Source organism: Pavona decussata, unplaced genomic scaffold (assembly GCF_977016875.1).
Source record: "Pavona decussata unplaced genomic scaffold, jaPavDecu1.1 SCAFFOLD_300, whole genome shotgun sequence".
Classification (NCBI taxonomy): Eukaryota; Metazoa; Cnidaria; class Anthozoa; order Scleractinia; family Agariciidae; genus Pavona; species Pavona decussata.
Window position 1 is genome coordinate 1,731,453 of NW_028145697.1, and position 27,269 is coordinate 1,758,721.

At 39.4% G+C, this 27,269-nt stretch overlaps 3 protein-coding genes and 1 pseudogene across 4 annotated transcripts in view; all 4 read right to left on the reverse strand.

Annotated features, from left to right (window-relative positions):
* Positions 1 to 27,269, reverse strand: part of LOC146454556 (uncharacterized) — a 69,896-nt gene that overhangs the window by 6,017 nt on the left and 36,610 nt on the right. For both annotated transcript variants that reach the window (XM_085095292.1, XM_085095291.1), the window contains 13 exons: positions 25,619 to 25,787; positions 24,196 to 24,536; positions 23,640 to 23,787; positions 14,277 to 14,599; positions 11,723 to 11,873; positions 10,540 to 10,844; positions 7,101 to 7,239; positions 6,044 to 6,207; positions 4,646 to 4,792; positions 3,457 to 3,598; positions 2,262 to 2,375; positions 1,571 to 1,687; positions 915 to 1,040 (listed from right to left, as the gene is read on the reverse strand). In XM_085095292.1, the coding sequence (XP_084951418.1) occupies positions 915 to 1,040; positions 1,571 to 1,687; positions 2,262 to 2,375; positions 3,457 to 3,598; positions 4,646 to 4,792; positions 6,044 to 6,207; positions 7,101 to 7,239; positions 10,540 to 10,844; positions 11,723 to 11,873; positions 14,277 to 14,599; positions 23,640 to 23,787; positions 24,196 to 24,536; positions 25,619 to 25,787 (2,386 nt within the window). The remainder of the gene's footprint in view (positions 1 to 914; positions 1,041 to 1,570; positions 1,688 to 2,261; positions 2,376 to 3,456; positions 3,599 to 4,645; positions 4,793 to 6,043; positions 6,208 to 7,100; positions 7,240 to 10,539; positions 10,845 to 11,722; positions 11,874 to 14,276; positions 14,600 to 23,639; positions 23,788 to 24,195; positions 24,537 to 25,618; positions 25,788 to 27,269) is intronic.
* LOC146454557 (uncharacterized) overlaps positions 1,681 to 27,269 on the reverse strand; it is a 123,293-nt gene continuing 97,704 nt past the window's right edge. The window contains exon 18 of the transcript XR_014859237.1: positions 1,681 to 1,724. The gene's annotated coding sequence lies outside the window, so the exon portion shown is untranslated. The remainder of the gene's footprint in view (positions 1,725 to 27,269) is intronic.
* Positions 15,846 to 20,473, reverse strand: LOC146454558 (uncharacterized). Its single transcript, XM_085095119.1, has 2 exons — positions 20,343 to 20,473; positions 15,846 to 17,176 (listed from the first exon to the last, which is right to left on the reverse strand). The coding sequence occupies exon 2, from the start codon at positions 16,461 to 16,463 to the stop codon at positions 16,119 to 16,121; it is 345 nt and encodes a 114-aa protein (XP_084951245.1). The 5' UTR covers positions 16,464 to 17,176; positions 20,343 to 20,473; the 3' UTR covers positions 15,846 to 16,118.
* LOC146454559 (uncharacterized) lies at positions 19,852 to 22,309 on the reverse strand (annotated as a pseudogene).

The window sequence follows — 27,269 nt, forward strand, 5'->3', positions numbered from 1 at the left end:
TTCATTTTTCTATAAAACGGCGTCCAATCATGTGAAGTAATAGATCAAACACGAGGAAGAGTGTTTCCTCCGATTTCCAAACACCAAGAAGTAAGTTGGAAAAACGAGGCGCAGCCGAGTCTGTTTTAACCAACTTCGAGGTGTTTGGAAATAGGAGGAAACACTTTCTTTCGAGTGTTTGATATAGCTTCTCAAACTATTGATAATTCTTGGAGAAATTCGAAGCAAACGCTCACCAAATTTTATGATAATTAAGATTACATTTCCAAACCTTCTTCACGCTAGTGATTTCCTTTGTTTTCTCTTCATGAATTATTAATGAGTTTGAGAAGTAATACATCAAACACGACGAAGAGTGTTTTCTCCGATTTCCAAACACCAAGAAGTAGGTTGAAAAAACGTAGTCGAGTTTTTTTTACTTTTTTTATTTTTGTCTTACCTATTTCGAGGTGTTTGGAAATAGGGCAAAACACTGTTCCGAGTGTCTGATATAGCTTCTTATAGCGACTTTGGTTTTGCAGATTAATTTTACCAGATGTGTCACAAGATCTGATGATGCTTTGTTCTGTTGCCTTTATATTATGGAAAAAAGAGAGATTAATTTTCACTGCGAATTGGCTGGAATGAGGGTGAAAGGTGACTCCTTTGCACTCTGCGTCTTGAAATGATCATTCCAGTTAATTTTTCAGTTAGATTAAAAACTGCAACAGGATCCTGTCTTCTGTGAAACGTTAAAATGACCTAGCCTCCCTAAGAAAATAGCGACTCCTCGTCAAATCTACAGTAAGACACGTCAATTATCACACACTTTTCCATATACATCCAATTCATCAGCTTCATTGATTCCCTGTTCAATTTGATGGACAGTCATGGTTTATGAATGACCCAATGAAATCATATTTTTGGTAGCTAACCTTTGCATGATAGGCTCTCTTCATCGAGAAACATTCCTTCGCCACAGTCGCATGTGAATGACCCAGGTGTGTTAATACATTTAGTGAAATGTGGACATGTGTTTGGATCTGCACATTCATCAATATCTACAGGAACAAAACAAAACAAACCAAACAAGAAGGAAAATTCAGGCCTGACCTCATAAGATTTATTTTATCTCTGTCTAATGAAATGAGAAAATTGAAGACTACCAAAACTGACATGCTTGTAAACAGAAATTATCGTATTCCTCGAATCAAGCGCATATGACAGTCTTGCATATAAAAACCCAATTGTATATTTTACCTCTTTTAATGGCAATAAGCTGGCTTGAATACATGGAGTAAATTCAACCTTTTCTTACATCATGTAGCAATCTACCTTCTTTTCATTTGTGAGAGCTTAGTGGTCACTTCGCTCTCACGAAGGGCTTATGCTCGAAACATCACCTCTCGAATCTCTTTGAGGTTAACAAATTTCTTGATCAACTCGGTTGATGAAAACAAATATTTGTAGTTCCTGTAGTTTGCTTATAACTTGATTTTGGATAACTTCTAATACATTTTGGATCGGCGTGAACAATTAATTTTATGTCGATATTAAAAGTAATTATATATATAAAAAATAAACTGCTTGCCTTCACAGTCCAGGTTAGAAAATCCTTGTTTACAGTTGCAGTGATACGATCCATCTGTGTTGAAACAATCTGCGTTCTCTGGACAAGGATTTATGCTACTTGAACATTCATCCCTGTCTAATCAGATAAGAGCAAGGTCGATTAGTTTGTTTAACTGTCTCACAGTTCCATGAATTATTGGCGGGAATAAATTAGACCTGAAACGTGCCTACTGACAGAGTATAGAAAACATTACAATACATGTGCATTTGAGAACAACGTTAAAGGGAACCTCCACTCTTGAAATAAATAAGCATTAAATTGTTGAAAATACAATCTAATTTCAAATTTCGTTGGACAAAAGAGAATTCGACTATCGCCTATTTTTCATTTTAAAGTTCCCGGGCGCCGCCATATTGGATTTCATGACGTCATACGGTTGCTCAATTGTTTCACACAAAAGAACTTCTGATTACTGACAATAGCGGCAACCGTATGACGTCATGAAATCCAAAATGGCGGCGCCCGGGAAATTTAAAATCGAAAATAGCCAATAATCATATCTAATTTTTAGCACACTTGAATATCACTTTTACTTTTTAAACTAAAATTTAGAATTTAGACACTGTTTCCGTCAATTTACCGTCAGTTTGTTGTCGGAGTAGAGGCTCCCTTTAACGAGAAGTTTTCTGATTTTAGGAAAAGGTTCTACCTTGGCAGGTTTTTCCATCTCCAAAGTATCCATGATTGCACACACAGGTTTCGCTATCATTACTGGCAACAATGCATGTAGCAAGAGCACTACAATCGGCACAAGCTGAAACCTCTAAAAGAAAAACAAAACGGAAATTTCCAGTCAGGCTGAACATGACCATTGTTGGTTAGTCAGTCAGCGTTTATGTATTTCGTTGTGTGCGAACTCCTTTTTAAATGTTACCAAACCACTTAGAAAAACGTCCCTGTAATTGGCGTCAGTTTCTTATTTCTGTACATGAAGGTAAAGGAAGAAAATAATTGCGCTTTGCATTTGCGGCCAGGATGCAGGCTGTAAAGGCTCGTTTAAACGGTTTCAACATTTGCCCAACATTAGTTCAACAAAGGTGGAACGGATGTTGGGCAAATGTTGGATAAACTGAGTTCTCAAACGGTTTCAACGCCATTCAAAATTTTCAAGAACAAAGAAAATGTTGAATGGATGTTGAATGCAAGTTTAAACCAACTTAAATTTGATACAACACACTTTCAACAAACTTTCGACAATTTTTTACGCTTTTAACAATGTTGAACGACCTGTTCAAACGCCCCCGACATTTGGTTCAACAACTGTGTTGAACGTATGTTGAAGCAAATGTTGAAACCGTTTAAACGGGCCTTTAAAGTGTCATGGTGTTTTGAACTCTTTTCTCAACAATGGTGAAATAAGACCTTAACTTAGATGCAAAATAATTCTAGAACAACGAGAGGAAAGAAATGAACTCAATTCTTGAAAGTACCATCTCTTGATCTGTTCTAGCGCATTTTGGAAACAAAAATGGGAGAACTTGAAAAAAATTAGCCTAACATATTTTAAGTCTCAATACATTCTGACCTACTCTGTCTCTGACTAGAGGCACTTATCGACTGTTTTGTTTCACTGGGGTGATAATTTAAAACAAAACTAGAAAATTAGTTTCTTGTTTCTGCTGACAGACAAACATTTTTGGGTTTTGAAATGACATCAAATTCGTGTGATACTTCCCCTTTAAGATGTTTACACATAGTCTAAACACCCTAAACGAAAACAGCAAGATCAAATGACTGTTTTTGCATGGTGTGTGTGTGTGTCTGTGTGTCGGAGGAAGGGGCGCCAAGTAAAAACTGTAATGATTCTCCTTCACCATTACAATACGAAGAATTAATAAACTTACTCAAACCGCAGCCATAAATTTCCACTCTCATACAAATCATGTTTTCCCACTTTTGTGGCAGGAAACGCAAGTAACGCGTCACCAGAGGAACTGCAAAGAAGTGAAGCACGACAGTCTCCCTGTCCTCATTACCTGTAAGCACCTTAAAAAATAACGGAATCAGTCAGTCAACCTGTCAAATTACTTCTTGTGATTCATCATCTGAGCACAAAGGCAGGCAACTTGTCACAAATGCCGAGTCTGGTAAATGAAAAACAATTACGTGATTTTAAAATATCAGTTCGGTTTAATCCATGAACTAATCCATGAACTTAGATTAAATGCAAGAAATAAAGATACATACCAAGAACACAGGATCACAAATATCATTAAAACACAGTAGGTAATTAGTTTCGCGTTTAAGAAGGAGGATGACAATAAACACGAGCGATTTGCAGTCACTGGGCAAACAATATTGCCAGAAACCCTATTCCCTATTCTACCTTTGGACATATTCCAATAAAACTGAGCTGAGATATCTTGTATGCACTGCAGAGAGGAGCTGACATGAGAGGTGAGGTCAAATCTATTAGATACAAGCCATCTCCGCTTATTCAAGGCGGTCTGGTAATACCTATTGAGGTGACGGCAAAATGGGAAGATAGAAAGGCGATGGACATTTTGCACATGAAAGTAGAAGTGTGCTATCCCCTTGGAGATAACGATCGTTACATTGACGCATCTAAAGACATTTTAAAATCAATATTGAATGACGATGCGTCGACCGACTGATGGAGAGGTATACGGCATGTAACTTTGTTGGAAATATAGGTGTCTTAAAATAACGATGCTGTAAAATAGTGTGATTTTAATTAACAATGACGTAAATTAAGGCTCATAAAATTAACGCGGATTTGAAAAATCCGCGTTAATAACACGCATCGTTAATTTCCTATAACAAGGTACTCAGGCCTTGGAATTCAATCATCAGAACCAGAGGAACTATTGTCAGACTCAAACTCAGTCCTTTGCGTGTACTCTTTGCGAAGTAATTTTAGTCAGTTCGATCCATTTTGCAACAACAAAAGACTACCCTTGACATCTCCTTCATCAAATGCTATTAAAAATAATATCTGTGAGCCCAAGGAATGAATTTCATGCCATACGATAGTACTTTTGTACTTGTTTTAAGAAATAAGCAATAGCCTACTTTTCTGGCCGCATGTACTCCGGTGTAGTCAGCCCATGAGTGTTTATCTGGACTGTAAGCCAGAGTGAAAGAGGAAACCCAGCTGTCAAAATACTTTTGTCCCTGAGTTGACACACCAGTTATGACAGCTTGTCCTTTAAGATCAACCTAAAAAATGAAACACATTGCATACTTCTCATCAGGAAAGACAGACCTAAGAAAAAAAATGAACGCAAATGTTATTTGTCACCCAAGGAGCACCAAATAGATCTAGGAACTCGTTTCAAAGGTGTCCGTACGCTTCGGGTGGAATAGGGATTTGATGCTTTATAAAGAGGGAGGAAAACAGAAGAAAACCACTTGGAGCCGGGATATGTGAATTAACAACAAACTCAATAACAAGGTCATGGCCACGACGTGCTATTTCCCCCTAGTTAAGTAATGCACCTTGTAACTTGCAGAGAATGAGTAGTTGCGATTTATGTTGCAAATAGTAGGAGTCCAGGTAAGAGGCGATTTTGAAAGACAACCAAACAACTGGCTAATTCAGTTCTTGGGCTGCCTGCATTTGTGAAAAACAAAAATGCGAACCCTATTTGTTAAGCAGTCCATGCTTTTAGCCCAGTGATGCATAAATATAGAATATAATTTGCCATTAATTCTTAAGTTCTGTACAAGCAGTTCTCAAACTAATTACTCATTCATGAAGAAGAAAGTGGAAATCAGTACCACGAAGGAAATTTTGAAATCTGATCTTAAGTGTCATAAGATTTGGTGACCTTTTGCCTTGAATTTCTCCAGGAATTGTTAAACGTTTGAGAAACTATATCAAATACTTGAAACAGTGTTTCATCCGATTCCAAACACCTCGAAATTAAAGTACCTAGTTTAATGGCCTTAGCTCCCACGAGTCTCCAGTAGCTCAGTGGTAGAGCATCCGAACCAGTAATCAGAAAGTCTTAGATACGACTACCGATAGGAGCACTAGGATTTCCTTTTTACGAGTATGCCCATCTCATTTACTTAGCATTGCATCATTCCCACCTTGAAACTGGTTTTAAAAAACGTTGAATGCGCTCTTTTTTTTTTTTTACCCACTCCTCCGTGTTTGGAAATTGGATGAAACACTCTTCCTCGTATTTGATATGTTACTTCAAATATCTTTTGGTCCCTTTCGTAAAGTTCCCTCAAAAATCTTCCAAGGCACCCATTGTGCCCTGACGAGCAAATTTGTAGAATAGGACTGGCATTAGTAACCCCTGTATTTAATACACACACAGCTATCCAGTAAGTTAATGAGAACTCTGAGGCCTCCAACAATTTCAACCCTATCACAGCCTGGCAAGCATATATGTAACATTTTACTTTTTTTCCTGAATATCGCTTGTTAAAGTAAAAGCGGTAAATGTCTTTTTAAACCTGAAGAAACTGGTTTAAGTCCTGTGTTTCAGCGCACCATGCTCCAGTACCAAGGCTAGAATGGAGGTAGCCATACTCTGGTGAACTGAAAGTTGCACTGGAAGAAGCACTGAACAAAGTAGGCCCAGATGATGACTTCACACTAAGCCGGTTGCAGCAGTAGTCTAAAAAATAATGACAACAAAATAGTAATAATGAAATCAAGAAATGCTTTAAAAGCTCATTGAAGCTCCTTCTCTAATACGCTGTTTCCTTAATAAGCTTCCCCCCCCCACCAACCCCTGCAACCTGGATGTTAGATTTGTTAGTAAGAGCTGGTGGAAATATTGTTCACGGTTTTCAAATTAGCTAAGGGTCACAAGATGCTGCAAATTAGAATCAACTGCAGCCCCGTCCACTGGCCAAAGACAACTTGAGCAAGCCACGATTTAAGTAAGCTCCTTTGGATAGGTCTCTATGGTTTTAGTATGTTGAATATAGTTGGGTTTCAAACCTGTTATGGACTCATCGTATCCATAGCAAAGTGTTTTTATTAATCTTATTCCTTCAGTTTTCCCTGTTTGGCAATGCGTCGTCTTTGGGTGTGTTTTGGCAACCATTTGTATATCAATAAAACACTTTAATTGGGAGATTTTTTTTCGATTGTTTCCTTATAACAGCTAATCTACCTCAAGCTGCAATTTTGTCATGACATACTGCAATTAATTGCTAAGAAGATATCAATAGGGACAAGAAGTGTAGGAAACATATTTTACCTCATTCTTGCCTTACATGAAAGGAAACTCAGAAGTAGTAGTAGATAATCAGACATAACACGTAGGTCACTTAAGCTGAAAGTGACTGCAAGAATAACAGTGCACCTGAACTTACAAAAAAAGTGTTCCAAAGCTAAGCGTTCTACACTATCTTTTTGCCTGCCTGATATCCATACAGTTCTGCTCTCAGGGTTACTTTTTTACGTACATCACTAAAGCTGAAAGTAACTCCAACAGTAATAGTGCATCTGAACTTACTAAAACAGTATCAAAGAGCTAAACTTTCTACACTATCTTTTTACCTGCCTCATATCCATACAGTTCTGCTCTCAGCGCTACTTTTTCTGACCAACTAAGAGGGCATATCCTCACATAACGACATCGTGTTGGTTTAAGAGAGTCGTATACTGTAGATCCTTCCTGAACATTTCCATCAAATTCCTGAAGTTTTTTGGAAAGTACTAGAGTGATCCTTTGGCACTTAATCAATCATTATGGATACCAGAGTATAGGATTTTTTTAAAAAAATCTGTTTGTTATTTTTGTCATTGAGGAAAAGTAATACTTCATAAACAGACTATTTAGCCACAACTCTTACAAGTAATTTCCGCCTTAAAACTGTCCAACATGTAGCCAAGTTTCAATTATGCATAAAAAGTTATTCTAAGCCACTTGGCATAGGTACTCTGTAATAAGTCTTGTAGGAAACGGGCAGTGATCCCTGGCACACATTTTTACCAACGTTTAAATACAAGAAAACATAATCATGGAACACATAATATAACTTGATGAGATCCCCTACCTTTACCATAAATTACCAAATTCATTACCCCAGAAAAATGGCAATGTTAGATTTCAGGGCCCAGTTGTTCAAAACCCGATTAAGCCAATCCTGGATTAAAGTGAACCTTGATTCCAGTTTAACTGCTAATCAATAAAGATTCTTGCAAAAGAATCTTGTCCCCCAGTTACGACTTACACGTTTCTTCACCATTAGCTTAAAATTAACTTTTAAAAACATTTTAAATCATAAAATGAAAACTTCCATTAATTTTAAATCGAGAATTAACGTTAACCAGCCTTCGAGCAACTGGGCCCTGGCCCGTTGGGCATGGCAACAAGTTAAATGCCCAATGTATGCCAAGATGATAGGGCTGAGTTATTGCAGACCATTGCCCCCAATATACTCTTACAGCAGACAAACATTTGCTACTGCATTTCAAGCTGAAAAGAGTTTGAGTTGTTCTAAAGTTGACAGTTCATCTGGGCAAACAAGAAAGCCTTTTCTTTTGTAACGCTACGCACTTTAATAATTCCCATTCAACTCGCCTCATAAGGGCTTTCCCTGTTGTTGTAGAGTTTGTAGACGCTGAAAGATAAGTGCAAATTTTACATATCTTTACAGATGTGCTATTGAGCAACACTCTAAACCAACTGTGATATCACAGTAGTTACCATGGCATCATCCCAGTTCCAACGTCTAAATTTCAGAGTTGAAAAATTACCTGAAAACTAACCCAGTGACATGCCCTTTTCATTACTTGTTTGGAAAGGTCCACAAGTTCTTTCTAAAAAGAGGCACAGTCATGACCTAGGTGTAATTAAATCTAAGCAGGTACAATTGCAGCATGGGAAACGGTAAAATTATTGAAAAAAGCAGCCACGTAACAAAAAAAAAACCGTATTATTTTTTCTTGCTGTATCTCTGGACTGATTGAAAGTAATTTAAGGTTACCCGGGACCTTCAGAGGTGTCTCGCGTCCAAGCGATGTAGCGCGTCCAGTTTAAGCTGTAGATACCTAAACCCTTATATCAAATTAAAGCTTATAGAGCTGGCTATCCAACTAAACCAAGAATTTTGAAATAAAATGAATTGCCGAATTTTTAGCGCTGTTTTCTCGAATAAATTTTTTTCACTTGGAGCAGCCACTTCAAAGAGCTAAAACTCAAAAGGAATTTGTTCGTTTGCCTTCAAATTTGGACAGTAGCTAGTTTAACATATAAACAACAAAAATGTGTCTGCGAATTTTTTCTTTCGAAATATTTTTTCTCCGAGAGTGATTTTTGTACGATTACTCCACATTTTTTTTTATCCTATTTCGAAAATGCTCTATAACTTTTCACTGCGATTGAATATGGCAAAACGCAGACACGTTTTTTTAGCGCTTTGGGTCCGGAAACTGAGGAGCAAATTAAATTAGCAAAAAACAAAATTCACTTTGACTTGTAGCCTTAAAAAGGTGATTCGGACGCTCGCAATTAGAGGTCGTGAAAAATTTGACAATTTATTTTATTTCAAAATTCTTGGTATGGTTTGATAGTCATCTCTATAAGCTTTAATTTGATATGGGGGTTTAGGTATCTACAGTTTAAACTGGACGCGCTACATCGCTTAAACGCGAGACACCTCTGAAGGTCCCGGGTAACCTTAAAGATTATTTGGTTTGTCATCAAAGAAGTTAAAATCAACATTTGTACCACCTAATTGTGAGAATCTCGTGTGATATTTTTAGCAAACGTAAAATACCAGTAAAGAAGCTCAGCATGATCCCACACACGAGTCAATTTTTATTTTGTTGATGCTCAGCGAAGGACTAGATGCACAGATGAACAAAATACAAGAGAAGAGTTCAAAGTTTCGTTTCTCCAAAAATATTGTGAGACAAATCCTTCCAGAAAACTTTTATAACGCTAATCAGAGGTCCATCTCAGGCTTTCAACTATTTGACTTTACAGCCAAACACACCTAAAAATAGAATTGTGGCACGCACTGTCCCAATTGAAAGACTATTGACATCAGCAGACTTTTCCTTGAACCCACCGAAAGGAAGCAGAAATTACTTTCAAGCCAATTCTGATGACGTTCTCTTTGCCAAATGCGTGCACACTACCTTCTGGAGCCTACATTCCACTGGATTCACCCTTTTGGATTGCAATCGGTGCCATACCATAAAAAAAACAACCACCAAAGTGTCCTTGACTGTACAAAGTCAAGCATCACCCAAGCGTCGACAAACATATTCTAATTGGATCTTAATCATTGAAGTAAAGCAACCACTATTGAGGCAAAGTATACAGGGATGGTTAGGATAAAGAATGATAAGCACAGACCGACATTCGCAACTTTTGACAGACATTTAGATTCATTAAGATGGCAATTTTTTTTACATAGTTAAAACTATCTATTTGCATCTAAAAAGTTCTCCAATGCCCCAGTCCTTAAAGTTACCCAAATCGTGTATGTATATGTAGTTTATCTAATAGAGTACCGTTCGTGAAATGACAAGGAAACATGGGTTTCTTGCTCCCAAGGAGGTTCTGAATGATGCGAAAGAAAGACAAAACAAGACAACAGACAGAGGACAGGGAAAAAAGACTTCATGACCTTACGACCGCACGATTCTATATTGAGGAAGGACAAAAAAGAATTCGCACCAGACACTCTCAAACAAGGTAAATGAGCGCACCCATTTTCAAAACTCTCAAGGTGTGCAGTTTTCAACCAGGCAAAACTACCAAATTTTGTTTTGCCGAAAGTATAGGAAAGAGTAATATGGGGAAAGTACAAGTGACAAGTATTTATTTGAATGCGTACACTATTATCTAGCCTTTAACTCAAAACTGTAAATTTAAGACCATCCCTACCAGCATATTTATGATAAATACACAGCACACTAATCCTGCACTCCAATGTCCTAATTGTCAGGTAGCAAAAAACAATATTGATTAATTCGCTAATACCTTGGGATAGTCTGTAAAAGCTTCATCCAAGCTAATTCCATGTTTAATTTTGAATGCCAAGGTGCGATAAGACTTCTCTGGATGTCCCTGAGTTGCTATTCCAGTCAGAATCATAATCCATCCCAAGTCAATCTGAAGGTATTCTGAGCGATTTAATTTTGCTGGCATCCAAGCTCCACCACCAATATGATGATTCAGACGTGAATATAAAGCAGAGTGTGAAGCATCAGCTGCTGAGGATGCTAACAGTTGTAAATCACTGATTCTAAAACTCTCCATACCAAGAGGCAGATAGTTTGAAAAGCCTAAAAAGAAAAGCGTTAAGCAACGTCAGCTTCAAGAAAAACTAACGCTACTGAACTTTAACAACATAAAAAGTTCTCCCAAAAAGCTAGACCTTACTTCCACAAATGTAGAGTTATTTACTCGTGTACTAACTTCTATATCAAGCATATTCAAACACCATTTCTGGGCATAATTCCCTTCCAACTGGGGAAAATAGGTACCCAGTCGGTATAGGCCAGGCCATAATAAGCTGTATATAAACAGATCATAAAGTTGAAGTTGAGGAAGTATTTCCCAAGCTGGTGAAACATCTTGACTGTTTAGAAGGGTTGGTCTCATTGGCCCATTCAACAAATGTACCAAAAGCACATGGTGAGTAGTATAGTAGGGACTGAATTAGCACCATTTTCCATTTTCTCATGAGCATGTAGTGAATAGATTAAAGTAGTATGACATCATAGGCTACTGATGTGATGATATCATATTCGACGTTTACAATGTTGGTACAACAGGTTTGACAGATTTTTCTCCATTGGAAGCTATGAAAATATAACTTTGCAAAAAAGGGTGTTCCAAGTGTAACATCGCTAATTACGTTCTCGTATCATTTGAAATCACCAAACCATTCCCTATTTATGCATGTGTTTACAAACTGCAATATGTGTAAATTAAGCTTTGGTTTGTAAAGCAAACATTTTCTGGTTTCATTAAGAACATACCCAGCTGTAATGAAAATTGCAATCCAACGAAGTATATGGACAGAAGTTGCGTCGCTACCCAGTTTTGCATCAGCAGCTGTTCCACAGTGTTACCAAGTCAATGTTAAGAGAGCACAGCTCCCAGAGAGTCATGGGCTGCTATCCTATTTAAAGCTACTGATAGCAACACCTTAACTAACCTTTAATATGGCATCTGTAAATCTCCACCCTCATACAGATATGCATTGGACTCCAGGATGATTGTGGATTAAATCTAATGAACCTAGCCACTAGAGAAGGATCCAACCAATATCGCATCACTGAATTACCACGGTATTCACCCACCAACAACTGTGTAAGAAAAACAAAATTACATGACATGGTTTTCTTTCCAACTGATTTTATTGTAAGGGTATCAATCATTCCATTTAACCCTTTTACTGCTAAAGGCGACTAATCTTGCCGTTTTAGGGGCTACTGCTTTCAAGATTGGCCACGTTCTCAAATCCAGAAATCTGGTTATTATGGTCTACTAATAGTGTTAATCAGTAAGTGTTTTAGGCTTTAAGAGCCAATAAACTGAGTTTATCCTCCTTTTGCCGTTCCATTCCGAGTTAAATTCTGGGTAATTTCCATACAACGGCGAAATGGAAGTCCCGCCATCTTAATTCTGTAGTTTTTTTTATAAGTGGCGAGCCACCCGGTCCTACTGGCAAAATATCGCACACATGGTTTTCTTTCCAAGTCAAATCTCGCCCAAATTGCCTTGGTAGGTCCGAGAATCCACCCACAGAACGGTCAGAGAGACAACTTCACTCGTGAGCCACCAAGACTCGATACGAACACTTTTGGTGTCCCAGTCCCTATGAAATCATCTCTCACCTCTGGATTCGTTCAGAGGATTGCCTCTACTCTCCATTCCAGCTTTATGATGCCAGCCTGGGGGCTTCTGCAGCGGAAAATGGCTTGAAAGTACACTTATAAACTGACTACTTACCGATTAGAATGTGTTTGGGCTCGCGAGCAAAACAACAACGGTTCAAATAGGTGACGTTACAAAAAAAATTAAGTCCTCGTTATTGCAGAGCAGTGAACATTTCAAAGGAGATCTTCATATAGGACAACTAAATCCGTTTTGGTCATCTACATCAAAATAATTGTCCAGAGAGTCCAAGAAATTTGGCAGTGAAAGGGTTAATAATTTCAGTCAACAGCTTTCATTTTGAATCGGAAAAGCTTGGGCAAAAGTATTTAAAAAAACCCTCGTTATCAGCGCAGGTGGACAGGTTGACCTTTGAGATCATTACTTGAAACCACAGATGGAGCTCAATGCAAAACGAAATATGTAAGCTTATATGTTCATGATCTCTAATTTTTTTATGGGAACAAAAACGCATGGAAAGAACGTTGAATTGGACAAAATAAGTTTTCAGAGAACTGGTCAGTGCGGACAAACCAATTCCAATTGACCTTTCTCAGTAATGCAAACGTCACGAACAGATGTCTCGATGTTTACTGTAATTTTTTAAATGCTTTCATTCAGCCATACAAAATTTTCTTTTTTCAGCTTTGAAACAAATTGAATTTGTTGTCAGCGAACAATATTTTTGCATGTAAGAAAGGTTCACAATGAACGCTTTTAAAATATTAAGTCACACAACGTGGTGCTTTGGGCCATAAGCTCAAATTCTTCTCTTCGATATAAAATAGATTTCAATTCGGATCACTTAGCTTCCCAAGGCATTTCGGAGAAGAGGAATGGAACATTGTAACAATGTAACAAGAGTTTCTGTAAAATAGTTAAACACAGTAACGTCTTCAAGAAAGATCTACGAAGGTAAGTTTCAATTTTGAAACATGAATGTGAAGTTTCATGCCTGGAAACTAATAATAACCATTCACACTTCCTCCTCTCTGGAATTTCCTGGGCCCCCCACCCCTCTGGAATTTCAATTCCCTCCGTCAAGGGGGATGGATGTTTTCTGGAACAACACATTACCGATCCTGCAAGAAAACTTAGTCAGTCAGTTTATTACATCAACACCGTCAATACAAACTATGTTAAATTCAACATTCGCTTTCCAGCTGCAAAAGTTTGGAATCAACTTGATGAAAGCATTAAACACCTCCCCCTTAAAACGTTTAAAAACAAAGTCAAGTTAAACATCTTACAGTCTTACTGTTCACGAGTTTTCAACTGGTATTTATTTATTTATTTTTTCTTTCCCTCTTCTTTTTTTTAACGATTAATCAATTGCTTTGCTCAAGCTTTAGTGCCAACCTACCTTCTATATTTAAACATTATTTAGTTTTACTCAGCTCGATTAGCTTTTCAGTTATTCTGAGTAAATGTTACCTCTTTTCTATTAATATATTATGTTGTACATTAAGTTTAACTTTGTTAACGTTTTAATTTGGTAATAAAGCTTGTTGTTGATATTATCTTGGGAATAACCTAAAACCAAGCTGCATCATGTAGGTAGGCTTCAGCTCGATCTGCTTAAATGGCCAGAATAATAAAACACTCCTTCAAGGTGGTATTAACATCTCATTTGTTATAGACATACTTACAAAAAAGGATGGCCATATTTAGCACTGCATGACTGCAATACAATTACCATACACCCTTTTTCAAATGGCAAATTGTTTATTATACACCTTACAAAGGCATAAGTCCCTAACTTCCCTATTTCATCGTTGACACTTCTACTGATAAGTACTGCTAGTTGAAATGCCAGACAGAGGAACACATACCCTGTGATATCGAAACCATTCATCGCCTTTAAAACTATACTTCAAGTAAAACGAGGTGACAGCTTCAGGTCGCTCCTCTGGGTTGTCTGTTTGCTTTCCTTGGGTAGCCACACCGCAGATCAAATGTGGTTCTAACAAGTCGATCTGCAAGTAGTGGTAAAGTACCTTCCCTGTTGCACTTGATGACAGAAGGCTTTCTGAGACACACCATCCAACACTGTTTAACCTTCCCCAGTTTTTTGGGTTGGCTACTGTTGCACTTGATGCCTCCACTTGATTATTTGATATCATCCCATGCTCCATTCCAACTGGAGAAGTATCATCTGCATTGTAATATATTTAATAAAAGAACAATTGGCAAGGCGCAATAAGATGGGTCAAGAGCATTTTTTGATTTGTCAGAAACTAATCGATAATTTGGTAAATGTTCCTGTGAATTTACCCTAAATACTACGTTTGGAATAAAATTATTGAAAAAAAAGTGCTCTCCGAGGAAACGTGGAGGTCTTGCGTTCAACAATACCTCATTCCCTGTCTCAAGGCGACTTGAACAGGTTTTCAGCTGTGTGTGAGCATAACCCGCCCATGCCATAGCTAAGGTACACACACCTGAATGAATCAGAATTCCTATCACAAGTCGCAGGCATAGTCCACCAGAAGTTAAAATGCGTCATAAAATCGCGCAAGCCGCAAACCAAACATAGAAAAAACATTAGTCTTTATCTGCAAATTGCCCGGCGACCTATCTTGATTTATTTGCAGCATGCAACATTCAGAAGTCTACTTCAAATACCAAAGTTTGGGACAAAGTTATCCAGTAGGATATTCTGTAGGTGAAGAAATGCCTCTTCTGATATGATACAAGATCTATCGGATAACTTTTTCTCACATTACCAGAGAAGTTAAAGAGTTTAGGGAGTTTTCCAACAAAGCAAGTTGAAATAATTGGCAAAATCTGATATTAAGAAGTCCTTTTAAAAGAGCTGACCTGTTGCCATGACAACAGCTATGACGTCAGAACTAACCTTAAAGTATTACCTATCAAAAGAGTAACAAAGATGTTTATAGTTTGCCTACATTAACAGATACAATTTTTTGTAACCTTTCATCATTTCACAAACACAACACCAATAACAACCCTCATGAGCCTCCTTAAACTGATCATCAAGAGTACACCATAAACAGTAGAGATCCAGTGTCTCTATGCCGTGATCAAGAACAACTGAACACTTTGATATGCGTTGAACTGTATTATTATTCCATGCAAATTAGCAAATAAACTTCCATCACACCGAGCGAATGAAACGGAACAAACAAATAAACAAGCCAACCAACGATAAAAACCAACAATTCACTGAAATGAGTACAAATACATTGAAATTAGAAAATAATACGCCGAAAAAAGAAACTAGCAAACAAAATCGACAAATATAAGATGTACTTACAAGTTTTTCGTGCCTAGATCACGGACAAAACCGAATAAGCTTGAAAACACAAAAATACAAAATATGCCATGTGCTTTTATCAAAACTCAACATCTAATTCGCAGAAAACAGTCAATGAGGCCAACAGCTCACTGTATTTAAGCTGTCCTGAAATGTCCTACTTGAAGCCAACATCCTCCCCCCCAAAGACTACCAAAGTAGTCTTTCACTGTCACTAAAAGGTATCATCAATCAACAGAAGCAATAATCCATAAACAGTGAAGTCCTCTTGTGGCCACAAAATAGTCTTTTATGCAAGTTCAGTCCTTAATTTCCTGTTCCTCGAACTTCTTCAGCAACTCTTCTTCTAACAAGCAACGCTTCCGAATTTCCCTACGGAAGACTCCGTTAGCGCTTCTCACAAGGACTTGGCGAACAACACCATTGGAACCGATCCGTATCTCCAAACTCTCCGATTCTGACGTAGTAAGAGGATGTGATTAGGAGTAAGAGCATCCACATCGCTGGGGTCACTAGAAACTCTGGTGATTGGTCTGTCGTTAAGTATCTTCTCAACTTCAACAAGGAATGTCGTCAGAGTCTCTTCATTGACAAGATGCTCACCGACTATAGAATGCAAAATTCTTCTACCAGAACGAATCAGTCTTTCCCAAACACCACCCTGATGGCTAGCTGCTGGTGGATCAAAGTGCCATTGAATACTCTTCCGCTGCAGCTCACGCCTATCCTTTCTTGGTCCCATGTCTTCATTGCCTTTATCACATCGCTTTCTGCTCCTCTATAGTTCGTACCGTTGCGCTATAAATTACTCTCGGTGGACCTTGTCTCCCAACGAATCTACTCATGGCGTTGATGAAGCTGTCTGTTGATAGGTTGCTTGCAATCTCTATGTGGACAGCTCGGTACCGAAGGAAGGTAAAAATGCAACCACAACGCCTGTGAAGTTTGAGGTTCTTCCTTGCTGATCTAGTAACAGGCCCTGTATGGACATAGAGTGGCCCAAAATAATCTATGCCCACAGCAGCAAATGGATAAATCAACTGGTGGCTATCTGAAGATACTCTCACTACTGGAAGAGGTGCTGTGATCTGTTCTCCCACCGAGGCATTGCGGCATCTACATTCATGACATCTCTGCACAACCCGTCTGACAGACGAAATGCCATTAATGATCCAAAAACGTTGCCTTGTCTTGGCTAGCACTTGGTGTGGACCTACATGACCGTTACCAAGGTGGTAATGGAGTATTATCATCTCTGTGACGTGATGCTTTCCAGGCAAATATCATTGGGTGTTTGGCATCATAGTCCAAGTATGAATGGTTTAGTTGTCCTCCTACTCGCAGGAGTCCTTCCTTTGTAAATGGCTTTAACTTCGCCAAAGGACCCTTGCTTGACTCTAGGTTGTAATACTCTTAAGGAAAGGTCCGATGCTGGACGTTTCTTACAATGATCTTCTCAGCTTCTTTTAAGTCTAGTATGGAGGATTGGGGAGTCCTCTGCTTCAACATGGCAAGTGAATTGTCCAGCCCTCTCGATGTCGCTCATAGCTGCTGAAAGGCGTGGCATGTCTGAACAAGCCAGGCCACTAATCGTCTTAACTTCTCCCAAGTGGAGTTTCTACCAAACAGAACATTCCAGAAGTTTTCTTCTATCGTGGAGGCACTGACAGTAATCTTCTCTCTTTTCACTCCTTCATCTTAGTCTAAGAGTTGAATGTTAAGCTCGATGGGCTGTTGAGGCCACTCATCAGGATCTTTCCATAAAAAGATTGGACCACGTTTCCATATCTCTAGCTTCTCAGTCTTCAATCCTCTGGAGGCATAGTCTGCGGGGCTATCTTCTGACCTAACGTGACGCCATTGTGATGGACTGGACCCTTCTCTGATGACAGCTACGCGGTTAGCAACAAAAGTGACAAATCTCCTACTTTCGTTGAGGATGTATCGCAGAACGATGACAGAGTCCATCCAGAAGGTGACACTGTTAATCTCGAAGCGACCATTGAGCTCTCTTCCGATGAGCTCATTCATTTTAATCAACAAGGTAGCTGCTGTCAGTTCCAACTTGGGTATACTTGTGCCGCTTCTCAGGGGTCTCACCCGGGATTTACCCATCACAAAAGTGACATGGATCCTTCCTTCCTTGTTGACAAAATGCAGGTACGACACTGTTCCATACCCATTGATTTCAGACGCATCTGCAAAGTGGTGCAACTCCACTCTTTCTACATCTCCAAAGTCAGACGGAATGAACACTTGTGGGATGCTGAAATTATTAAGGCTTGCAAGACCATCCTTACACTCTCTCCACCTCACTATCAATTCTCCTGGTAGTCTTTCATCCCATTCGTACTTCATTCTGCACAGCTCTTGATTTATCTCTCTTCCTGGCAGAAGTAAGGGACTGGCATAACCAAGAGGGTCATAAATTGTAGCAATCTATGACAAGATGCCTCTGCGGGTTTCTGGCTGAATCTTGTCACCAACAACTAAGTTGAACGTGTCATCCTCCACATTCCAATGAAATCCAAGGGCGCGATCTACAGGCAAACTATCTAACTTCAGATCTAGATTCTTGAAAGTCGGGGCGCGATCTTCAGGTTGAAAGGCACGGAGGACTTCTCGGTCGTTGGACATGAATTTCGTCAACTTAAATCCTCCTCTTGTTAATAACTCTTGAAGCTGTTTCGTGATCTCCTATGCTTCTCTGGTCGTCTTGAAAGACTTCGAAGGTCATCCACATAAAAATCTTGCATAACTGCGTCCACCGTCTCTCGGGAGAAATCTTCAGTGTTATCTGTGGCTGTTTTCCTAAGAGCGTAACCACAAACGCTGCGGGAAGAAGTAGCCCCGAAAATGTGAACTAACATCTGATAGGTCCTCGAATCCTTTGTAAGATCTCCATCCGGAAACCATAAGTAGCAGAGGGCACCACGGTCTTCGGGTGAAACAAACACTTGATGAAACATCCTTCTTACGTCCGCTGCCACCACTATGCTGTTAACTCTGAATCTAAGGATCACTCCTATCAATGAGCTTGTATTTTCTGGTACCTGCAGCAGCTTATCATTTAATGAAACATCTCCGGACTTGCTGGCGCAATCAAATACCACCCTTGGTTCAGCAGGCTTTCTTGGATGCCAGACAGCATGATACGGCAGGTACCAATTTGGCTTGAGGGTAGGGACCTCCTCATCGGGAACTATTCTCGAGGATCCTTCTGCTAGGTAGTTGTTCATAACTCTACTACATTGCTCATGAAATTCAGGATCCTTTTCCATCTTCTTCTTTACCGAGTACAGTCTCTTCCTTGCTGCTGGGAGACTATCAGGAAGGAAGGGAGGGCTGTGTCGGAATGGTAGTTTGAGCTGGTTGTGACCATCAACAAGAACTGCTGATTCATCCATGATCTGTTTTGCTCTTAGGTCGTCAACTGATAATCCTTGTTCCACATCTACAAGAGTATCTCCGAAATCAGTATTATACAAACGGTCCAACTGCATGCTCAGCATTTCTTCATGATCAGACTTCAAGAAATTGATGCAAGCCCCATCACCACCAGGTTTGCCCATCCGACCATACACTGTCTATCCTAAGGGTGTATTCACAGCATAAGGCTGACCCTTAGTCCCTCTCCTGACCTCTGAATTGTTTTCAATGATATCTGGTCGGTCACTTCCAGTCAGGATGGAGACTTTGCATTCATCTACTTCAGGAGGTTCGATACCGTCAAGGTATAGCCACTTTCTGAGTTCTCTGTTGTTGGCAAAGTGCTTCTCTCCAATAGGTACGTGTTCAGTCGTTAAAACTTCGTCAAGAGTGAACCTTGTCTTTCCATCTAGTGATTCTATCTGCAAGCAGGCTCGACGACCGCATACTCTAACTTCATAATTTACTGTGGTAAGCGTGAAATCAGCAGGTTCACTTTCGAGATCCAATTCTTCTAGCAATCCTCTTAAGCAGAGTGTGGAATCTGAGCCACTATCTAGGAAGGCATATGTCGTAATCTGCTTATTATTACCAGGTCCACTAACTTTTACTGGGACTACCTTGGAATAAACCCTTGGTCGTCCTATTCCAGACGTTTCCGCTGGAGCAGATTCTCTGAATGTCATAAAGATGCCTGACACGGTAGCTAGCTGGATGCTCAGGGAAGAGTTTGACTTAAAGGGTGCAGTGGCTGTTCCACCAACAGAGCTCTGGTTTTCCATAATTGGTTCTTGTTTGACACTGTTCTGCTTTACTGCCGGGCTAGTGGTATTCTGGTCGTCAGGAGGGTGAATAAGGAAGTGGTGTCTCTTCTCACATCCAGGCTTCTGACAAGTAAATCTCTTCAGGCAATCCCTAGTAAAATGTCCTTGTCCCAGGCAACTTCCACACATTTTCTTCTGTTGCACAGTTCGCAATCGTTCTTCAAAAGGTGCACCTTTAAAACTCTCACACTGCCAAACTGGATGTGCCAGAGCAATGCTAACACTTCAAGGTAGCTGCTTTAACATTGCCAGGATTTTTGTGTGTGTTATTTGGTGCGGAGACATGAAGGGTGGTAGCTCTTCGAGGTGGCTCCTGCCTGTCTCTACTGATTGGTCTCCTATCTCTGTCATGTTGGACTTGCGAAGACTTTAGTTCTTGCCCAAAACGATTGTTTAAGTGATCGGCTCGCTTCTGGATGAAGCTCAAGAAGTGGGCAAAGCTAATCTGGCCCTTGGATTGGATAATATCACCAGCAATATCCGTCCATTTTCGTTTCAGACTTTCATCAGGCAGATTCCTCATCAGCATCAGGATCATATCTTCGTTATCGAGACGAACTGCATAACCGGGTCCCATACTAGTTAACACCCTCTTCACATCCTCAAGTCTCTGGCAAAGTCCATTAGACTAGCAGCATCGCCTCTTCTTATCTTAAGCTCTCTTAACTTTCTCAAGTGTGCATCGGCCACCATATGGGGTTAACCAAAATTCTTTGTTAGGGTTTTCCAAGCTTCTTCATATCTCTAGCCCACGGGAAGATTAACACAACTCTTGATCGCATCTTTGGCCTTTCCAACACACTGTGCCAGTAAACGGGTTAATCTCTGAGAATCATCGGTCACCTGGCTCTCGATGTGGTCACGAAAGTTGACAGCAAATTCCGCATATTCTGAAGGGTCTCCTTTAAACTTCATCAGTTCTATTTTTGGCAGCGAAGGACCTTGCTTGAGTGCCTCAGCTATTGTTGACCATGGAGCCATGTCTGCCTTTGGTTCTGAATGCCGTGCTTGTTGCACCCACTGCTGCGTGAGTTGTTGAATTGTCTGTAACAAAACATGTTCAAGAGGGGTGTGAACTGGTTGCGGAGCTGACTGATCTGCAAATGATGGACTCACAGCGGATTTTCGCCGTTCACTTAGGTGATGTTCTCTAGGTGAAACATTCTCCTTCTGGCCGGCAAAAGAGGGACTCGCTGTTTCTGTCGGAACGTGTATACGAGGGGTGAAGTCATGCCCTTCTGCACTTAAAGTGGTCTTCTTCTGTGAAGCCAACAGATTAGGTAATGGTACATACGCGGACGATATATTGCTCTGAGAAATGACTGACACCGATGATACCTCTGTTTTAACCGTCACAGTCATAGGTGCTGCTGAAGTTTGAATATCAAGTAAGGGAGGCGCAAAGGAAGAAACCTTCAGCGGTAAGCTTATCGGAGGATCTGATACATCAGGATACAACATGGTGGACAGGGTTGAATTTACCTCGTCTCCATCACTTCTGTCACATGAGTATTAGCTTAGTAACTCTTTCTCTTCTATCTTCAACTCAACTGCAGCCTTCCTAAGTTCTGTTTCTGCTGCTATCTTTTCTAGTTTCCTCTCCAACTCGGCTCTATTTCGTTTCCTTTCTTCCTCTATTTAAAGTGCTCTTCTCTTAAACTCAGCTTCTTGCTCTTCCAAGCAACGTTCTAACCTCTGTTTCTCTTCTAACGCCTCTATCCTCAGCCGTGCCTCTTCAACAATTTTCTGCTTCACTTTCACGCTACTAGGAGTGGAACATGAACTTTTCCTATTTTTAGTTGACCAACACAAATGGCAGCTTGATTTCCCCCTTTTTTTTCGTGTCATGCTTTATCTGGAATTTCCACTTGCTAATATCAACATCTAGAAGAAATTTGCGCTCAATCTCTTTCTCATAACTTTCTTTAGCCAAAGCCACCATTCCTTCGTCACCTTCAAATCGCAAATACTTTTCATGAGCGTCTACAAATTTGTGAAAGGCATGTTCATAGTCGTCCACGCTTTGAAATATTTCTTCTTTACTCGCACCACCGGCAATGAGATCCCGCACTGAATTCAGTCTCTTCGTTACGTCTCCTAAATGTCCGGCTCTCCTCGCTTTCAAATCAATTGCTCTTTCAGTCATAAATTCCTATGAATCGATAATCCTCGACAGCACTATCCGTCTTTTACTCACCACAAATTCTGACCTGGAATTCGCCTTTTCAGATTGTGTTACCTAATGAGATCAAATGGTGTTTTCCTGGCGAAGTTCTTCGCTCGACTGCAATTCCTTCGACAGCGACGTACGTTTCGCTTCATCTGACATCTTGTAAGACTTGTTGTGATAGATGTCACCTAATGATGCTGTTCTCAAGTAACACTTAGACGATGGCAATAATATCATCAAGCCAGCTGTAGCTTTACAAGTAGTGGGGGCATACTAATATGACCTATCTGCAAGCTCCTTTGCCTTGAATGGTTGGTCAGTTGATAAAGAGTGAATATGGTCAAGTTGAACGGACAGATGCTCATATATGTGGTTTAATCAACCGAACTGACGAGGTAAATTCGCCACCATAAAGGCATTACAAAGCTCACCTTTCATGCACTAGCCCTTCATAAGACAAAATCAAGGAATTGCCTGTTGTTTGTGAAGCATAGCTCCATTCTTCAATATATAAAGCACAGACCACATTCCTTGAGTCACTGGATGGCTGGTGCACAAGGACATCAACTTTTTAATCTCTTTTTGGTGGTTAATCTTCTTTACAGACTCAGTTGAAAAAAAGTTTTTGTGTTTCGAATTCACCGACATGTTACTGTAAGCTTGAAGGAAGAAGAGTGCATTGGTAAAAGAAGATGGCCACTTTTTTCAATACCTGGCTAAGAGTTTGGATTCTCTTGACTACATAGTACCTGACCTACTGTATAATGCAGCCTGATACTTCCAATTGAGAAATGTCTGACAGGCCAAAAAACAAACAGGCAAAAGAGCACAAAACATTATACAAAAAATAAGGTTACCAGGCTCTGATAAGCACGTTGGCTTTTGCTCATTGGTAGGTAACATTTTTCCTTCCCATAACTAAGCATGTCACATTAAGATGGGAAACTACTCAAGTACTGGTCACGCAAACTTTACGAAATATTGACTTTTGTACTGTGCACCTCACTTTTTTTTAGTATTTACGTAAAGTCAAACTGCCACACAGCCGCAGCTTAACCCGGTTTCTGTAGCATGAAGGTACCAGGACTATTGCTACTCCCCCCTGGATGGGAAACTAGTCCAGCAGTATTATACGACTGTGTGAAGAGAGACAACGTGGAGCAAATTTGTTTTTGTCCACAGTAATGCAGAGACAAACCTAGCCTCGAACCCACGACCTTTCAGTCTTCTGACTGTCTGATCGATAGTCCGACACTCTAACCACTACTCTACCACGCCTCCACTATAGCCTAAGAGAATAAGAAGTAAGCTGGAGTGGGTTACAAATCTACTGTGTGGCCACTAACCCCAACCCTAAAAAGAGACTTTCCTCTTTTGACACTGACCCTTAACGCCTAACCACAGAACATGACCTTGCAATAAGAGCCCTAACAGATAGTAAGTTTGGAGATATACTATCATTTACTGCAGGTTGCTTAACTGGGAAAATGTTTACCTGTATCACATCCAAAAACCTCCACTCGTAGGCACATGTTGTTAACCCAGTGTTGGGGATTCATACGCACGTAGCGAGCTACAAAGGGAGTATCATCAAACCAATTGTGGTGGTATTCTACTAAACGTCCAGCACTTGCTTCAAGCAACTGAAAAAAAATAATAAAAACATCAACGCAATGCAAAAAATCATTGTTATTTGATAGTAAGAACAAAGGCATATTGCGAGACAATTCTCCCATGTGCTTTAAATGCAAAGGAGGGCCACCATAAACTTTGGTATTTCCTTGAATAAGAGCCCAGTACTTTTTTTTTCGTATGTTTCAGTCTTATTCCTATATTATAAAAAAAAGTATCTTAGGAATGAAGACAAAATTAAGTTTCATGTTAGTCTATTTAGTTGGTAGACACCAAAATGGTTTGTTAGCAACCTAAAGTGAGACCTCTAAATTGAGCATGACAAAGTCTCAAGAAGGCCTAAATGTCTGTTCGTACTGATCTTCACAGGGATACAGGCCTTTGCAAAAATATGTAAGATCACCTGTTAGGGTGCTTACCAATTTTTCATTGTTTTCACCATGACGCAAACTGTGGAAGGCACCCTCATCAATGGCATAATACACATAGTAACGCAAGACATAATTTTCAATGTCCAGACCTTCAGTTGAAATAGCGGTAATTTTCTTAAGTTTCAAGAAGTCTATTTGAAGGTACTGTGATTTGGCAGAAACTGGGTCTGCCAATTTGATTGAGTTTGCACACCATGCAGATCGATGTTGGCGGCGACCAAAGTGGGCAGGGTGACCTTGCGCTGCTGAAGATGCTGTCATCTGTTCATCTTTCACTGCACCATTTGGATGGAGGTAGCTCGATTCAACTCCAAGAGGTAAAAAACATTCTAAAAAGACAAACAAAACAGTCCCAACATGCAGCTCAGCTCAATCAAACACGTGCAAGGTCACAAGGGAATGCAAGAGAGGCAAATCAAGACTTTTTCTCAGAAACGAATTCCCACCAGTATGACTTAATGACTATGTGAGTTACTTTTCAGCTAATTAGAAATTGAATGGCTCATGTTACAATACACAAACGACTTCTAAATAGTTTACATTTTGTGACTTGAGATGGCTTGAAATTTGAGTCTACAGCTAAGTTACAGCGGCAACCTGATTTAACCGTATGCAATCACCAAAACAGGAAAAAAAACCTTGCAATTGTACAATAAGGACTAAGGGTGCGTTCAACGGAGCCTATTGCGGAAATATAGAAGTACACACATATAGCTGAGTCCTTCAAAATCCACACTGACGTTCGCACAAAAAAACCTAGGATATTTTTTTTGTTTCAGTTAGTTTCATTTTTTATTTACAGGATGTGTATTGAGAAATCAACCTGAAGAGGATCTTAAGAGATTCTAAAAATTTCTTCTGGAGATGTTGTACGGTGCTTTAATTAGTGAATGATGGACTCTGACAGGTCTAATTATCACATTAAACACTAATTGATCAAAATACTTTGTAATCAATAGACTACAATGTAAATCAAATGCATTACAATATGATACACAGCCAATTTAAGCCTTTCTGCTGAATTCATACTGCCCCAGTCTGGTCTAATCTTTAATAAGTTTGGTACACGAACTTGCTTCATTTGTCAGGCTGAATGGTTCTTACATCATCATCATCATTGATTCTCTGCGTGCCAGTAGGCGCATAAATACTAGACCTGTGCTTTATTGGCCAAACTTCAGACTGTAGGATACACTATTTCTTTTCCGCGGGTGTTTACTGTGTTTAATACCAAAAAACTGAAGAATTAAAGTCAAGTAATTGATCACAGCTGCACTTTCATCTAAACCTGAAACAGCTTTGACAAAATTGTACATGCCTTTATATAAAACTGGTTTAGTTCAAATATCTTCAAACCAGTTTAATTATTATTTTACTATGTGACAATAAACCATATATCATTTGTACACACCTAAGTATTTTCCGTAAACTTCCATCTGGATGCAAAAAGTATAGTGCTCGTTACTGCAAACATCGTGCTCAAAATTCATAGCTACTGTGGTTCCAACAACAGGTTCCCTGAACAAGTGGAGAATTGATTTCTGGTTGTCTCCCTCCATTAACCCCTTTAATGGAAATTCCTGCAACAATAGATTAACGTTAGTCTGAATTAAAGAAAAAGTAATGTGGCATTCACTGTCCTTTCCCCTAAGGCAGAATTAGAGAAACGTCTGCTTCCCTGGCAGAAGTCAAACACATAACTTTCCACACACAGCTTCAGGTCGAATGCTCTAAACACTGAAATACCAGGACACTTGTAGCACCTATCGATTAGCAATTAAGCAACCTAGCTCACCATGAACAACTACAACAACTTTATTGAATAAATAATAAATTACACACAAAGACTTGAAAGCCCGCAGGTAGCTATCAAGCTATTTGAGGCGGGCTCAAGAGAAGAAGAAACAGTATAAATACAAAAGCACTGATCCTAAGACTCCCAGACGCACTGACTAGTGTTCAGCATAGTCTTTATTTTCTTGACCCCAAAGGGGGAAATTGGCCGGATTCAGCATAGCCACATATCTCTATTAATATTTAAATAGTAATACGGCATTGTGGTGATATGTTGTTAATATTTTAACTTCAGGATGCATTGTTCAACTTGGGAGACCTTAATATAAGCATCTACAGTATCAAGGATTTCAGTGAGATTTTGCGATTTTGAGGCTTAAGTTGATCCACTGAATTGCACATTCTTACTGCGCATAATTTCTTGCATCATTAGCACTCGCAGGTTGAAAACACAGTGTGTTTTCCATGATGCTAAGTCCAGCCGGTGACTAGATGGCTATTTCCTCCTAAACGAGCACCCATTTACTTTTTTTAATCTCGTTATTTTAAATAAGCTATTATTCCCTTTATGTTTGAAAATTAAAAAAAAATTGAGTGAATGAAAAAAGTGAATGAGTAGCACTAGTGGAATTAATGAATTACGAAAAAATCGTGCGTTAATACTGCTTCATATTGTGCTTCCCTGCCAATTACTGTGTCTTAACATGTAATTGCCGCTTATGCTTCATACATTTGATGTTTAACATTTTTCGGAATTTTGCTTTCTTTCTTTATTTCTTTTCTTAAAATTGATCAAATAGAGTCATATCAGAAAGCAAACTATAATGTAAGAAATTATGGAGTAATCTGGGTGGATCATAGCTCTTTCACGGGCATGGTAAGCCAGATTTTTTATTGCATTTTTTAAAATAACAGATAGAGTACAATAACTGCAGAAGGTTTGAGTAAAATTTCGGGAAAACTTCTATTTCGAAGGAATCACATCAACTTTTGTTTTGTTTTTGTACAATTTCATTCTTGGTAAGGCGTCCCCTCCCAGCACCGGTGGGACATGGGAGCAGATATCTGTTAATATTATGGGATGTTATTATCGATTGGGTTTTACGTACCTGAGAGCATATAGCGGAAGATTGTTGTAAGCCAGAACAGGAGAGTTTCATAAACATTAAAACCATTCTTTTTATTATTGTGAGTGTGAGTCTATTGTCAGGAGAAGCTGGTGATATAGCACTGGAGCTGAAATTGCGTTACTGCCTATCAACATTTGT

Excerpts from the sequence above, each read along its gene's own strand:
- LOC146454558 (XM_085095119.1), bottom strand. The coding sequence starts at position 16,463 with ATGGGACCAAGAAAGGATAGGCGTGAGCTGCAGCGGAAGAGTATTCAA.